The 15,315-nt window shown below is 44.2% G+C and overlaps 2 protein-coding genes across 4 annotated transcripts in view; one reads left to right on the top strand and one right to left on the bottom strand.

Moving 5' to 3' along the window:
- Positions 1–4,440, bottom strand: part of LOC143767095 (gastrula zinc finger protein XlCGF66.1-like) — a 65,658-nt gene extending 61,218 nt beyond the window's left edge. Inside the window, exon 1 of the mRNA XM_077255119.1 lies at positions 4,339–4,440. The gene's annotated coding sequence lies outside the window, so the exon portion shown is untranslated. The remainder of the gene's footprint in view (positions 1–4,338) is intronic.
- On the top strand, positions 1,351–9,849 carry LOC143767962 (uncharacterized). 3 transcript variants are annotated; one of them, XM_077256537.1, is made up of 7 exons: positions 1,351–1,405; positions 1,581–1,729; positions 1,859–2,038; positions 2,122–2,245; positions 2,329–2,426; positions 2,956–3,046; positions 8,377–9,849. In XM_077256537.1, exons 2-7 carry the CDS (start codon positions 1,652–1,654, stop codon positions 9,648–9,650), a joined length of 1,845 nt encoding a protein of 614 aa, XP_077112652.1. In that variant the 5' UTR covers positions 1,351–1,405; positions 1,581–1,651; the 3' UTR covers positions 9,651–9,849. The 3 variants fall into 3 exon arrangements, with proteins under 3 accessions (XP_077112652.1, XP_077112651.1, XP_077112650.1); XM_077256536.1 differs by having other exon boundaries at positions 1,515–1,729; XM_077256535.1 differs by lacking the exon at positions 1,351–1,405 and having other exon boundaries at positions 1,412–1,729.
- Positions 9,850–15,315: the final 5,466 nt, after the last annotated feature.

Raw genomic sequence — 15,315 nt, 5'->3', positions numbered from 1 at the left:
GAGTTTTTTTTATAAAGTAGTTTTGGAGGAAAGGAAGTTTATTTCATACAGACCGTGGATTCCAGAGTGCACAATTAAAAGAGGGAGATGAAGGAGTACAGCTGATGTTAATGTGGTTAGTAAGGTTTCGATGTGAGGTGGGGGAAGGGTTGAGGTTGGTGGACGGTGGACCGGGGTTGGGGGAGATATCCCCTGAAATAAGTAGCAGGAGAAAGAGCAAGTAGTTCTTGAAATTAAAACACTGTTTTATGTTCAATGTCTTTGGGCAAGATGGGCTGAGGTTTTTCAGGAAGGTGAGAAGCGCATAAGAGCAGTACATGGGAGGGGGAAGTAGGGAGAGGCTGATGTGTATGAGTAGTGATGGAGAGGGGATGGGGCTGTGGATGTGGAGGGCAAGGGCACACAGGGAAAAAGAAATAAGGCATATGGTTAAAGGGAGCATATAGTGTGGGTCACCCGTCTCCTGCCCTAACTGCCATTGAATTAACTGCTTCTCCTAGATACTTAGCTACAGGGATACTTTGCTGAAGGGTCGCGTGCATGCACCCCACACACGTGCACCCCTTAGGATGCTACTACATTTATAGGGTTGAATAGAGGGTCAAGTGAGAGGGATTGTGGGAGCTGTTTGGGATAAATTAGCAGCTGGTCAACACACCAGGGGGTGAATAGAAGATCAAATACACTAGGCCTGGCTACAACTATATGATATAACACCTTTCACCAGATAACATCCACAGTGACCTCACGATGAATGTACAGCAGTGACTACAGGATACAATGCAACAGATGAAGTATAGCAAAGAGTCAGCAGGCAGTGTTGTTATATAGCATTCAAAATTGGTGCAGGATGACGACCTCATACAGTCCATACACACGCGGCTCCGCTCCATACACCTCGTACACACACGGCTCCGCTCCGTACATAAGCGGCTCTGCTCCATACACCTGACTCTGCTCCGCACACACAACTCCTCTCAATACACCTCATACGCACAGGGCTCCGCTCCGTAACCTTGTACACATGCGGCTTCTCTCCGTACAACTCGTACACACATGGCTCCGCTCCGTACCCAAACGGCTCCGCTCCGTACACCTCGTACACACACGGCTCCGCTCCGTACACCTCGTACACACACGGCTCCGCTCCGTACACCTCGCACACACGGCTCCGCTCCGTACACCTCGTACACACACGGCTCTGCTACATCCACACTGTAAACCCCTCCTGACCCCACACATAAACTTCCCCTCATCCAGCACCATGACAACCAGCACAGCAGAGTCCTGCATACACTGAGGCCCCTGATCATGTGACCCCTGACTCCTCCCCTCCTGTGACCTCATCACAGGTCCTGTGCGCACAGAGCAGCCGTATATGTAAAGTGCGGCTCTGCAGGTGGAGGTAAGTGCTGGAGGCTCCATTATTCTCTATGTGGAGTGCGGCTCTGCGGGTGGAAGGATGTGGAGATTCCCCATTACTGGCGCATTAATACTAGAAATATATTGCACAGGGGATATCGCAGCCAATTCCCACAAGAAAAATCCTGGAAACATCGGCTCAACTTCTTCTCATTCAGGTCTCTACAATATCGGATCCTCTCAGTGAAGATCTTCTATATAAGAGAATTTCCTGATTTACCCATTAAGGATGGATATGGACAGAGACAAGATGGCGGAGAGGATAATACACCTCACCCTAGAGATCCTCTTCCGGCTTACTGGAGAGGTGAGAGGTTCTGATGACGTCACATTACATCATTCTTATCTATGGGAATAACAGATGGACAGAACTGGAGAGGTGAGGACTCTGGAAATGTCTGTAGTGAGATTTATTAATGCGTCTCTCCATAACCAGGATTACACAGTAGTGAAGAAGACCTCTAGTGAGCGCTGTCAGGACCCTGTGTCTGAGGGATGGGGAAGACCCCTGAGCCCAATCACGGGGCCTCCAACTCACCCCCTGATACATGAGGACATCAATGACCAGAAGATCCTAGAACTCACCTACAAGATGATTGAGCTACTGACTGGAGAGGTGACACTGCTGGGAATGCTGGGACATTATACAGTAACGCTATGAAGGGATTGGGGGGATGACGGTATCATTGTATGTGTCAGGTTCCTATAAGGTGTCAGGATGTCGCCGTCTATTTCTCCATGGAGGAGTGGGAGTATTTAGAGGGACACAAAGATCTGTACAAGGACGTCATGATGGAGGTTCCCCAGCCCCTCACATCACCAGGTAATAGACAGGACTAAATACACACGGCCTATAATTATCTGTATGTAAAGAATGAATTCAGTCCCTGTATGTGTTTCCTCCAGATGTATCCAGTAAGAGGACAACACCAGAGAGATGTCCCCGTCCTCTTCTTCCACAGGACTGTAAAGAAGAAGATCCCAATGTTCCTCAGGATCATCAGGTAGATGGAGAGAAGATGTCATGAGATCTCCCCTATGATGTGTAGACGACTGTGAAGGTTTTGTGCTCAGTCTTGTTTTATCCACCAGTATTATATGTTTTGGAAAAGGAAAGGACTGACCAGTTAAAATGAAAGAAGTTTATTTGGACATGATTAAAAATAAAACAATAAAACAACCTAAAGGAGCACCTTTACGCCAGAAACACATCAGGTTGTTTTTATTGTTTTTTTTTTTAATCATGTCCAAATAAACTTCTTTCATTCTAACTGGTCGGTGTGCCGTAAACATATCCTTTCCATTTCCTGCATTTGATGAATGAACCAGCAGGTTTGGCACCCACAAGACACATGCTAGCAAACTCGCTTGGATTCCAGCTGACTACTACCCACATGGAGACTCCCTGTCCCTCCTTCCTGCCTATTATATGTTTTATACTGGTGTAATGAGAATGGTGGAGATGGCAGGATTAGAGCTGATCATAGATGGGACTTCTCCATCTGTCTGTGACTTTTACAATATTTGTTTCAGGGTGAAGATCTGACCCATATTAATACTACAGAGACATATGTGAGGGGTGATGAGCGGTGTAAAGAGGAGATTCCTACATACGACTACCCAGGTGAGTAGTAACCACTAAATGCAGAGAAGTCACAGATTCTTCTCAGTCACCGGCTGTGGCTGCTTTATCGGTGGTGTAGTCCGGCCGTATCACAATCGTGTGATCACCATTTTGCCTCTAGACCACAACATTCTCTTCAATCCAAAACTGTTCAAATGTCTTTGGGCATTAAAAGCCATTTTTTGTAAAACCTATAGCCTGGAGGATCCACCTACCCCCTGAAATTAGGAAATTCTGACCTTTACCTGCCCAGATCTGTAAACTACAAAGACAAATAACCTCATACATAGAATGTGCTGATAAGTTAAGAAATCACTTGCAGAAAAATGTTGTAATGGGCCTGTAATAGAAAGCGGAGGGTAATGATGCTGTTGGCTTCCAAGATCCCTGATATCGTATTGGATGAATCTACCTTTCTCTCCCTTCTGTGCTGCTGAATGTGATCATATGGTCCCTACAAGACCAGGTCCAGTCTTTGTAGCCAAACTTCACTTTTATGATTGACAACAGTAAATGTGCAGTGAGGCCAAGTGTGAATTTCTGTACAATAACAACAGTTTCTCTTTATCCTGACTCTTCAATTTCTTTTAAAACAGGATTGCGATAAACTACATAAAACACATTACACCTGTGCCATGATATATCTCTGAGCTGTGCGTGGCTGATGGCTGTAATATACATTTATTCACGCCTGCAGGAGATGTGTTGACATGGCTTGAGCCCTGGTTTCATGGATTCACTCCACGTCATAAATTCCATTACTGCACAATCTCTCCTGAAATGGGGAGCACTAATATTTTCTCTACTCTTTTCTTTGACTATATTTAATAGAAGAAAACTGAAGCACCACTGTAATTGGTATTGGAGGGGAACTAGTCACAGAGACTCCCTCTTCATGCCCTTTAGGCCACACAGGATAGCTCCAAGCAAGGATGTATACAAAAAAACGGAGCAGAAATATCCACAACAACATAGTTGTATATAAAAGCAAAAAGTTTATTAAATACAACTCATAAACATATATATATATGCACATACTACCGCGAGTGCTGTACGCAACCTGCAAATACAGGGAGGTAACACAAGAAAGGGGACAGAATGGTAGCCAACCACAAGGAGGGACTTTTTAGGCACAAAATGCTGTGCCCTTAAACACCCCCTTATCTCAATAAGGTGCCCAGCTCAAAGCCATCTTAATAGTATACAGGGTCCTACGGTATCCCCAACTCACAATCAATAAACAGCTGATGCAAAGAAAGGCAAAGCAACGTGCTATAATCAATAGGGCTTACCCATACTGAGGTCCTAGAAAGGGTCCCCCCTCCTGGTGTGGCTCCCCTGGACGCGCGTTTCGTGTTGTCGCTTTTTCAACAGGGCTAGTGTGTGACCGTTCCCATGTTCTTAAAGTACTAAAATGACCGGAAGTAGCGCCGGTATATCGGCGCATGCGCAGTGGCACCCGGGACGCGTCATCAGCCGGGTCGTCATAGCAGGGCGGGCGTGAGGGGGAAAAAAAACCCCCCATAGACGTCATGTGACGCCCCCCTGCTATTGCAGACGAACTCAGCAGAGGACGCACTCTTCGGGCGACAGTGGGCATGCGCACACCTGGTGTCCATTTTTGAGAAGACCGCAACAGCGGCCATATTTGGAAAGATAAAGGGGCTGTATACTCCTACCCACCATGTAAGTGAAGGGAGTGAAATTAATAAGTGCATAATACCTATTATAATACTGCGATCTAGTGCATATAGGGGATAGAAGCATCCAATACTAACATAGTTATATAAATATATCAAAAATTATTTTACAACTTCTCTTGATTCCGAAATTACCCTATACATGGTTGTACACTACTATCTGGGCACATTTCAGGGTTGAGAAGGAGGGAGTGCCATTTAGCTATTTGAATCCAGATCTTACTGGAATAGTTTTGCAGACACAATGTATCGGGAGCACTGTTAGTGATCACCTGGCAAATCAAAAGATGGCCACTACGAGCAGGCTTGGCGCTATCTACTCCATTTTCCCAATCCCAGGGATTGTCTTGCTCATCACCCAATTAACACCTGTATATGGATCTGGACTTACATACAGACCCCCCAGGCTTGGGCCATAGTGATGCCTGCTGTTCGGTGGTGTAAAATGGGAAGAACAATAGTTAGGTAGCCGGGTCAGGACCTGTAAGGCAGAGAAAATACAAAATCAGAAGACACAATAGTAGTCCTCAAACAGGCTAGGATCACAACAGGAAACAAATACACAAGCTGGGAGGTGAGCATAGAGAACTGAACCAGAGGAGAACAAGGCTGTATCTGGCAGCTTCCTTAATATGCTTTGAGCTTTTATAGAATATGGTGCTATCCAATTGGCCGAATCAGGGAGCAGACTACTTCAGCTGGACAGAACATGCACCCATACTGCCAGACTGGATTGCACTAATTGCCCCAGGCACCCTAATCTAAAGCTGGAGTTACACTAAACGACTTACCAACGATCACGACCAGCGATACGACCTGGCCGTGATCGTTGGTAAGTCGTTGTGTGGTCGCTGGGGAGCTGTCACACAGACAGCTCTCTCCAGCGACCAACGATCAGGGGAACGACTTCGGCAGCACCCGGGTAACCAGGGTAAACATCGGATTACTAAGTGCAGGGCCGCGCTTAGTAACCCGATATTTACCCTGGTTACCATTGTAAAAGTAAAAAAAAAAAAACACTACATACTCACATTCTGATGTCTGTCACGTCCCCCGCCGGCGTCCACAGGGTTAAAACTGCTTTCGGCAAGAGCGCTGCTAATATGCAGGCGCTGCTGCCGAGAGCTTCCCTGCACTGAATGTGTCAGCGCCGGCAGTAACAGCGGTGACATCACCGCTGTGCTCTGCTTTACGGCCGGTGCTGACAGTCAGTGCAGGGAAGCTCTCGGCAGCAGGGCTTGCATATTAGCAGCGCTCTTGCCGAAAGCAGTTTTAACCCTGTGGATGCCGGGGGACGTGACAGACATCAGAATGTGAATATGTACTGTTTTTTTTTTTTAACTTTTACAATGGTAACCAGGGTAAATACCGGGTTACTAAGCGCGGCCCTGCGCTTAGTAACCCGATATTTACCCTGGTTACAAGTGAACACATTGCTGGATCGGGGTCACACACGCCGATCCAGTGATGACAGCGGGAGATCAGCGACCAAAAAAAGGTCCTGATCATTCCCATCGACCAACGATCTCCCAGCAGGGGCCTGATCGTTGGTCGCTGTCACACATAACGAGATCGTTAGCGGGGTCGTTGCTACGTCACCAAAAGCGTGACGTTGCAACGATATCGTTAACGATATTGTTATGTGTGACTCCGCCTTTAGTGGCTGAATTGAGCCTACATTGTCCAGAGCTTCTGGTTTCAACGTTTACTCCATAACCAGCCCCGCCTGCCATGTGGATAAGGTCACATCTGGTGACAAAAGCAGGCATCTTAGGAGCAGATCTGAAAAGAGATGTGACACGTCATCTGCAGAAGCCCTAATATGAAAAAAATTCAGAAAACCAGAGCAGTTGAAATCCCCATAAAATTACTCTATTTTAGAAATTGTAACTCTCAAATAGATTAATTATCGGAGTAGTGTCTGTTTTTTTTTTTTTTTTTTATTCGACAGGCACTTTCTGGAAATTAGCACGCAGTGGTTTAGGAGAAAAATGCAAATATACCATTTTATTACCCAACACATAGTGCCCAGATTGTGCTCCAGGAGACACACACACCATACAATAAGTGGGTTCTTCTCACTATAGTAATGCCAAATACATGGATGCTAAATGTGGTTTGGGCACAACGAAAGGCTCAGAGAGGGATATTTGACTTTGGGAGAGTGTGTTGGTTAAGGCTACTTTCACACTAGCGTCGTACGACGCACGACGAATTGCGTCGTTGCGACGTACCGACGCAAGCAGTGAAAGCGCCACACAAGGGAGGCAGCGGATGCTGTTTTTCAACGCATCCGCTGCCCCATTTTGTGGTGCGGGGAGGAGGGGGCGGCGTTCCGGCCGCGCATGCGCGGTCGGAAATGGCGGACACGACGCACCAAAAAACGTTACATGCGTTTTTTGGTGCCGATGGTCCGACGCAACCGTCGCACGACGGTTGCGACGTGTGGCAATGCGTCGCTAATGTTAGTCTATGGACAAAAAACGCATCCTGCAAGCAAATTTGCAGGATGCATTTTTTAGCCACAACGACGCATTGCAACGTGCAGTGCACGACGCAAGTGTGAAAGTAGCCTAATGGAAGCAATGTTACTTTTCAAGAGCCTTTGAGCAACTAATAATGGGGAAACCACTGTTTTTCCACTAACAGATGGTTGACCTGAATGGGGACTTTGTTTTTTGTGAGATGAATAGAAGTTTTTATTGCGATTATGTTCGGCAACATAACATTTCTTTGTGGCTATTAATTCCATATTTGAGAGACAGAATGAACAAACGGTTGAGCACTATGCTCCACTGGTTCATCAAATACAGCGCAAGTGGAAAAATAAAACGTAACTTTTACTAAGAATAGGATAAAAGTCAAAACAAAGTCACTCAAAAGTGATATAAAAACACATGGGGAAAGGTTTCATCTAAGAAAGGCACTTGCGGATGAAAGGCAGACCAACGTATGAATTTAGACACTATCTGCCAAAGACAATTACATATAAGGCAATGTTTCATACAATTGGTTGCATGTGAAAATTATCACAGAATGAAAAAACCCTGGCACCTATAGTACGGTGTCACCAGTAAGAATAATAATACAAAAATGGAACAATCTCACCAGTTCATTTTTCATTCTGTGATAATTTTCACATGCAACCAATTGTATGAAACATTGCCTTATATGTAATTGTCTTTGGCAGATAGTGTCTAAATTCATACGTTGGTCTGCCTTTCATCCGCAAATGCCTCTGCAGGCGGAGTGTTTTTGAATCCTTTAAGGGGTTATTTTGTGTTTCTTAGATGAAACCTTACCCCATGTGTTTTTATATCACTTTTGGGTGACTTTGTTTTGACTTTTATCCTATTCTTAGTAAAAGTTACGTTTTATTTTTCCACTTGCGCTGTTTTTGGTATTATTTATAGTGGACCCATCTGCTCAGTATAACTGTTATACAGATCTTGCTTTTTTTCCACTGGTTCATCCTATGAGATTTTCTATTAGACTGTGAGCTGTCAGTCTTGGTGAAGAATTCAATATTTTTACATAATTTGCCATTTTTACAGACAGTTCAAGTAGAAATGTTAAATGACATTCAAAGATATTTTATTCATAAATAATAATTGGTTTATATCTTGCCAGATGACTGTACCAAGAGATCAGAGGGACTGCTGACACCTTCAGATTTTAAATCAGACGATTTTGAGATCCCACAGGATACAATTGAAGTGAATGCCTTTACTCCAGATATACCATCATCCCTTCCCTGCAAAGGTCTCTCATCTGATCCTTTGAAACAGGTCCTGTCTTCTGATTCATTAGCGACAGCTAAGGAAAATCAGAGTCACAAAATAAGCATTAAACACGGAAATACTCCTAAATCAAAGAAGCCATTTTCATATTCAGAATATGGAAACAGTTTTCTCATCGAAAAGTCTTTCCTTAAACATCCAAAAATTCACACGGTGGAGAAAAGATTTTCTTGTTCCAAGTGTGTTAAATTATTTATGCACAAATCACATCTTGTTAGACACCAAAGAAGTCACACAGGGGAGAAGCCTTTTTCATGTTCAGAATGTGGGAAATGTTTTCATCTGAAATCGTGTCTGGTTACGCACCAGAGAACCCACACAGGGGAGAAGCCTTTTTTCTGTTCAGAATGTGGGAAATGTTTTAATCAGAAATCGTCTCTGGTTACGCACCAGAGAACCCACTCTGGGGAGAAGCCTTTTTCCTGTTCAGAATGTGGGAAATGTTTTAGTCAGAAATCGTCTCTGGTTACGCACCAGAGAACCCACTCTGGGGAGAAGCCTTTTTCCTGTTCAGAATGTGGGAAATGTTTTAACTTTAAAGGGAATTTTGTTAAACACCAAAGAACCCACAAAGGGGATCAACCTTTTTCATGTTTGGAATGTGAGAAATGTTTTACACAGAAATCAGCTTTGGTTAAGCACCAGAACACCCACACATGGAAGAAGCCTTTTTCCTGTTCAGAATGTGGGAAATGTTTTAACAAAAAATGGAATCTTCGTATACACCAAAAAACCCACACAGGGGAGAAGGCTTTTTCATGTTCAGAATGTGGGAAATGTTTTAATCAGAAATCGTGTCTGGTTACGCACCAGAGAACCCACACAGGGGAGAAGCCTTTTTCCTGTTCAGAATGTGAGAAATGTTTTAATCAGAAATCATCTCTGGTAACGCACCAGAGAACCCACTCCGGGGAGAAGCCTTTTTCCTGTTCAGAATGTGGGAAATGTTTTAACTTTAAAGGGAATCTTGTTAACCACCAAAGAACCCACACAGGGGATAAACCTTTTTCATGTTCAGAATGTGGGAAATGTTTTAACCGGAAAGCAAATCTTAATAGCCACCTGAGAACCCACACAGGGGACAAGCCTTTTTCATGTTCATAATGTAGGAAACGTTTTACGCTAAAATCAACTCTTTAACATCAGAAAATTCACAAAGGGGGTGAAGCCTTTTTCATGTTCAGAATGTTGGAAATGTTTTAACTAAAAAATATATTTCTTAAAGGTGTTGTCCATTGCTAGGAAAACCCCTTGTCATTCCTCATATTTGGCCTATTTCAAAATAAAAATATTCATACTCCCTTTCTGTGCCTGTGTTGTTCCAGTGGGTTTAGCACTCTTGTGAGGTTGTTAAAAAATCAGCACTGGCTTCACTGTTCCTGCCTTCGGATGTATTGGACATCAACAGGATGCTAGGGAAATCCTGACTGACCCTCTACCTAGAGCTTACACTGATGGTGTGCATGTCTAGGCCTCGACCCTCGCCCTGTCTCCTGTTTCAACCCTAGGCTGAAACCACCGCACACCACCCAGTGAAAAAGATCATACACCAATACCCACAGTTAGAACAGCCAAGGATAACGGAAAATATACACCACGCCGCAGTCACTCAGGAATACACTATAAATGCGCAGGGCAAAATAAATACAAATATAGGAAGGAGTAAATAAGACAAAGGGAAATACACCACCAGCAACGATACTCCCAACTACTAGGTCACCACTCCAGACCGAGATAACAACGCACAAGACAAGCTATAATCGGCGACGCCCAATCTTCAGGAGAACTATTTAAAGGCAATGGGCATGGCCCAGCTTCCAATCCGAGCATCAGTTAAATTAACCCTGGACCAGCTAGATTATTATTATCATTATTTATTGTTATAGCGCCATTTATTCCATGGCGCTTTACAAGTGAGGAGGGGTATACATAATAAAAACAAGTACAATTATCTTGAACAATACAAGTCATAACTGGTACAGTAGGAGAGAGGACTCTGCCCGCGAAGGCTCACAATCTACAAGGGATGGGTGAGAATACAGTAGGTGAGGGTAGAGCTGGTCATGCAGCGGTTTGGTCGATCGGTGGTTACTGCAGGTTGTAGGCTTGTCGGAAGAGGTGGGTCTTCAGATTCTTTTTGAAGGTTTCGATGGTGGGCGAGAGTCTGATGTGTTGTGGTAGAGGGTTCCAGAGTAGGGGTGATACGCGAGAGAAATCTTGTATACGATTGTGGGAAGAGGAGATAAGAGGGGAGTAGAGAAGGAGATCTTGTGAGGATCGGAGGTTGCGTGTAGGAAAGTACCGGGAGATAAAATCTATCCGACGCCAAAGAGCACGTAGTGGTCAAAAGTGGAAATACCGCTGTCTGACGAATGACCTGGTCTGAACAGCGTCCGACATGACAGTACCCTGCCTTCTACGAGGGACCCCAGGGCCCTCACGGCTTATGGGACCCGGCTTGTCCGGATGGCGACGGTGAAAAAACCTGACCAGCCGTTCCGCATGAATGTCCGAGGCTGGTAGCAAGGCCCTCTCCTCAGGCCCATAACCACGCCAGTGTACCAAGTACTGTAAAGTGCGGCGCACTACACGAGAGTCAACCACCTTGGAGACTTCAAATTCCAAATTACCATCCACCAAGACTGGAGGTGGCATAGGCGCCGCGTCCACAGAACCCACCACCTTCTTTAAAAGAGACCTGTGGAGCACGTTGTGTATCTTATACACCGTAGGAAGCTCCAATCAGTACGCTACTGGGTTAATAACGGCGGTGACCCTAAATGGACCAATAAACCGTGGACCCAATTTAAGGGATGGTATTTTGAGTCTTATGTTTTTTGTGGATAACCACACCCAGTCATCCACACTCAGGTCCGGACCTGGCACACGCCTACTGTCAGCCACACGTTTGTACCTAGCACCCACACTCAACAGGCGCTGTTTAACTCTCCTCCAGACTGATGACAATTGTGCTCCTAACTGGTCCTCCGGAACGCCGGAAGAGCCCCTCTGACTCAAAGTACAAAATTGAGGATGTAGCCCGTAAACACAAAAAAAGGAGACTCCCCAGACGACTCCTGGCGGTGATTATTGATGGCAAACTCAGCCAAAGGAAGAAAGGTAGACCACTCCTCCTGGTTATCAGAGACAAAGCAGCGTAAGTACTGTTCCAAATTTTGGTTCATACGCTCAGTCTGACCATTTGACTGAGGATAAAACGCCGAAGAATGAGACAACTTGATCCCCAGCCGTGAGCAAAATGCTTTCCAAAATTTTGCCACAAACTAAGTACCCCTATCAGACACGATGTCAGATGGAACCCCATGAAGTCTGACCACCTCCTGCACAAATACCTGAGCCAGAGTCTTAGCGTTAGACGGATGGATGGATGGAGGGCACCACAAAATATATGTATCAGAAAAAGGAAGGTTCACTATGGGCTTGTGACAAGACATAGAAAAAACAACGAGAAAAAGATCATGCCCATATATAAAGGAACACCTCCAAACAATAATAAATATCAAAAATATGTACTTTTTATTGACAATGAACCTCAAAAACTGCATATACATGCATGTAAAGAACGATGACACAAAACACTTAAAAACATTTAAAATTGCAAAAAATGCGGAAACAACAACATGCCTATACTGAAATGATTGTCAAATCCTATGGTAGGGAAAATGACGCCCCACAGAAAATGTGCTTCTCCCAAATAAGATGATCAGAAAGATCTAACCACACAGTCAAAATGCAAGAGTAATTGACCACTCAATAGTGTGGTGTCAATGTTGCAATACCATAGCCACCTACATAAGGTGCATAATTCCTGTGCAAAATACCTGCAACAATGTGCAAATCATGGTCATGAAATGCAGAAAAAAGTCCTGAAAAACACGTGCCTAAAAATAGAATCTGAGATGTGACTCAAAAGATGACTTGTAAATAAGCACATATGGCCTGCAAGGGGGGGGAGAGGAAGGACTGCAAAATGCAAGAGCCCAAAAAAAGAAAAAGAAAACCTCAATCCCACGAAAGAACCCCATCATACCAAAAATCCAGAGCCATGACCATGAATAGAAGTCTCTGTGAAGTGGGGAAGCACCCCGTGGGTAGGCTCCCACGCGTATTGCCGCCCAGATGGCGGCTTCCTCAGGGAAAAATATAGAGTCTTAGCGTTAGGCAACGAAGGCAAAGACACAAAGTGCGACATTTTTGAAAACCGATCAACAATCACCAAGATGACCGTGTTCCCAGCTGAGGAGGGCAAATCAGTGATGAAATCCATGGAGATTTCCGTCCATGGCTTACTAGGTACCTCAAGAGGAAGTAGTGTGCCAACAGAATGGGAGCGGGGCGTCTTAGCCCTAGCGCACGTGGTACAAGCTGACACGTATGAGACCACGTCCTGTCGGATCTTGGGCCACCAAAACCGATGTGACACCAACTCCAAGGTACCTCTAACCCCTGGATGGCCAGCCAGGACAGCATCATGATGCTCCGCCAAAACCTTTAAGCGGAGATGAAGCGGTACAAAAGATTTGCTGATGGGAAGCTCAGATGGTACCTCCTCCTGAGCCTCGGCAATCTCAGCCTCAAATTCGGTAGTGAGAGCCGAAACCACAACACCCTTTTGGAGGATGGGTACTGGATCCTCCCGAGGTTCTTCCCCCGGAAAACACCTGGACAGAGCATCCGCCTTAGTATTTTTATACCCCGGTCTGTAAGTGACAACAAAATTGAACCGCGTGAAAAACAATGCCCAGCGAGCCTGCCTGGGGGACAGACGCTTGGCTGACTCCAAATACAGCAGATTCTTATGATCGGTAATAACAGTAACCTGATGTACCGACCCCTCCAAGAAGTGTCGCCATTCCTCAAAGGCCAATTTGATTGCCAACAACTCCCTGTTGCCGATATCGTAGTTACGTTCGGCGGACGACAGTTTATTGGAGAAATAGGCGCATGGACGCAAATCACTCAAAGATGAGCCTTGTGATAGTACCGCCCCCACACCAACCTCAGACGCATTGACTTCCACAATAAAAGGTTTTGATACGTCTGGCTGCACAAGAATGGGGGCTGAAACAAAACTGTTCTTAAGAAATTCAAATGCGCGCACAGCAGCCTCAGGCCAAACGAAGAAATTGGTACCCTTTTTAGTCATGTCAGTTAGCGGTTTAACAATGATGGAAAAATCCTTGATAAACTTCCTATAGTAGTTAGAAAACCCAAGGAACCGCTGAAGTGCATTCAGGTTATCAGGCCGTTCCCAATGCAGCACCGCTTGCACCTTAGCTGCGTCCATTTTAAAACCAGAAGCAGACACAATATAACCCAAGAAAGGCAACTCTTGAACAGAAAATACACATTTCTCAAGTTTAGCATACAGCTTATTCTCTCTGAGAAGCTGTAACACCTGCCTGACATGATCTAAATGAGTATCACGGTCGCAAGAATATATGAGAATGTCATCTAGGTACACGATAACGAATTTCCCCAAAACATGCGAAAACACATCATTAATGAAATGTTGGAACACTGCAGGTGCGTTAGTCAACCCAAATGGCATCACCAAATTTTGAGCACATAGTGGTCACAAGCGGAATTACCCGTCTGTCGAACGACCTGGTCTGAACAGCGTCCGACATGACAAGTGGAGACAGTTAACCATGTTTAAGAACGCACTTGCTTTCGAAACGCATCTGGTATTTTATTAGTCTTATCCCTATGTTCCCTATTATCTTTAAATTCATTTTTCCTACATGTTTCAACCAAGAAAGAAAGAAAGACTTTTTGATACAACTATATTTTAGCTTTGATAAAATAAAGAATTCATCATTTTAAACATGTCTTGGATTTGTAGAGTAGAAGCTGGATCAGTCTTTCCTTTTCCAGTGAGAAGGGTTTGTCCAAGTAGTGGAAATCCCCTTTTAACCCCTTCATGACCCAGCCTATTTTGACCTTAATGACCTGGCCGTTTTTTGCAATTCTGACCAGTGTCCTTTTATGAGGTAATAACTCAGGAACGCTTCAACGGATCCTAGCGGTTTTGAGATTGTTTTTTCGTGACATATTGGGCTTCATGTTAGTGGTAAATTTAGGTCGATAATTTTTGCGTTTATTTGTGAAAAAAATGGAAATTTGGCGAAAATTTTGAAAATTTTGCAATTTTCAAATTTTGAATTTTTATTCTGTTAAACGAGAGAGTTATGTGACACAAAACAGTTAATAAATAACATTACCCATATGTCTACTTTACATCAGCACAATTTTGGAAACAAATTTTTTTTTTGCTAGGAAGTTATAAGGGTTAAAATTTGACCAGCGATTTCTCATTTTTACAACAAAATTTACAAAACCATTTTTTTTAGGGACCACCTCACATTTGAAGTCAGTTTGAGGGGTCTATACTGCTGAAAATACCCAAAAGTGACACCATTCTAAAAACTGCACCCCTCAAGGTGCTCAAAACCACATTCAAGAAGTTTATTAACCCTTCAGGTGTTTCACAGCAGCAAAAGCAACATGGAAGGAAAAAATGAACATTTAACTTTTTAGTCACAAATATGATCTTTTAGCAACAATTTTTTTATTTTCCCAAGGGTAAAAAGAGAAACTGGACCCCAAAAGTTATTGTACAATTTGTCCTGAGTACGCCGATACCCCATATGTGGGGGGAATCACTGTTTGGGCACACGACAGGGCTCGGAAGGGAAAGAGCGCCATTTGACTTTTTCAATAAAAAATTGGCTCCAATCTTTAGCGG

Source organism: Ranitomeya variabilis, chromosome 4 (assembly GCF_051348905.1).
Source record: "Ranitomeya variabilis isolate aRanVar5 chromosome 4, aRanVar5.hap1, whole genome shotgun sequence".
In the NCBI taxonomy this organism is placed as follows: Eukaryota; Metazoa; Chordata; class Amphibia; order Anura; family Dendrobatidae; genus Ranitomeya; species Ranitomeya variabilis.
This window is presented reverse-complemented; position numbering and strand designations above follow the sequence as displayed.

Bases quoted from the DNA above. Each gene is read 5' to 3' on its own strand.
- LOC143767962 (XM_077256537.1), top strand. From the start codon at position 1,652: ATGGATATGGACAGAGACAAGATGGCGGAGAGGATAATACACCTCACC. The intron at 2,246-2,328 runs GTAATAGACAGG...TGTTTCCTCCAG, and splicing joins CCAGCCCCTCACATCACCAG to ATGTATCCAGTAAGAGGACA. The intron at 3,047-8,376 runs GTGAGTAGTAAC...ATATCTTGCCAG, and splicing joins TCCTACATACGACTACCCAG to ATGACTGTACCAAGAGATCA.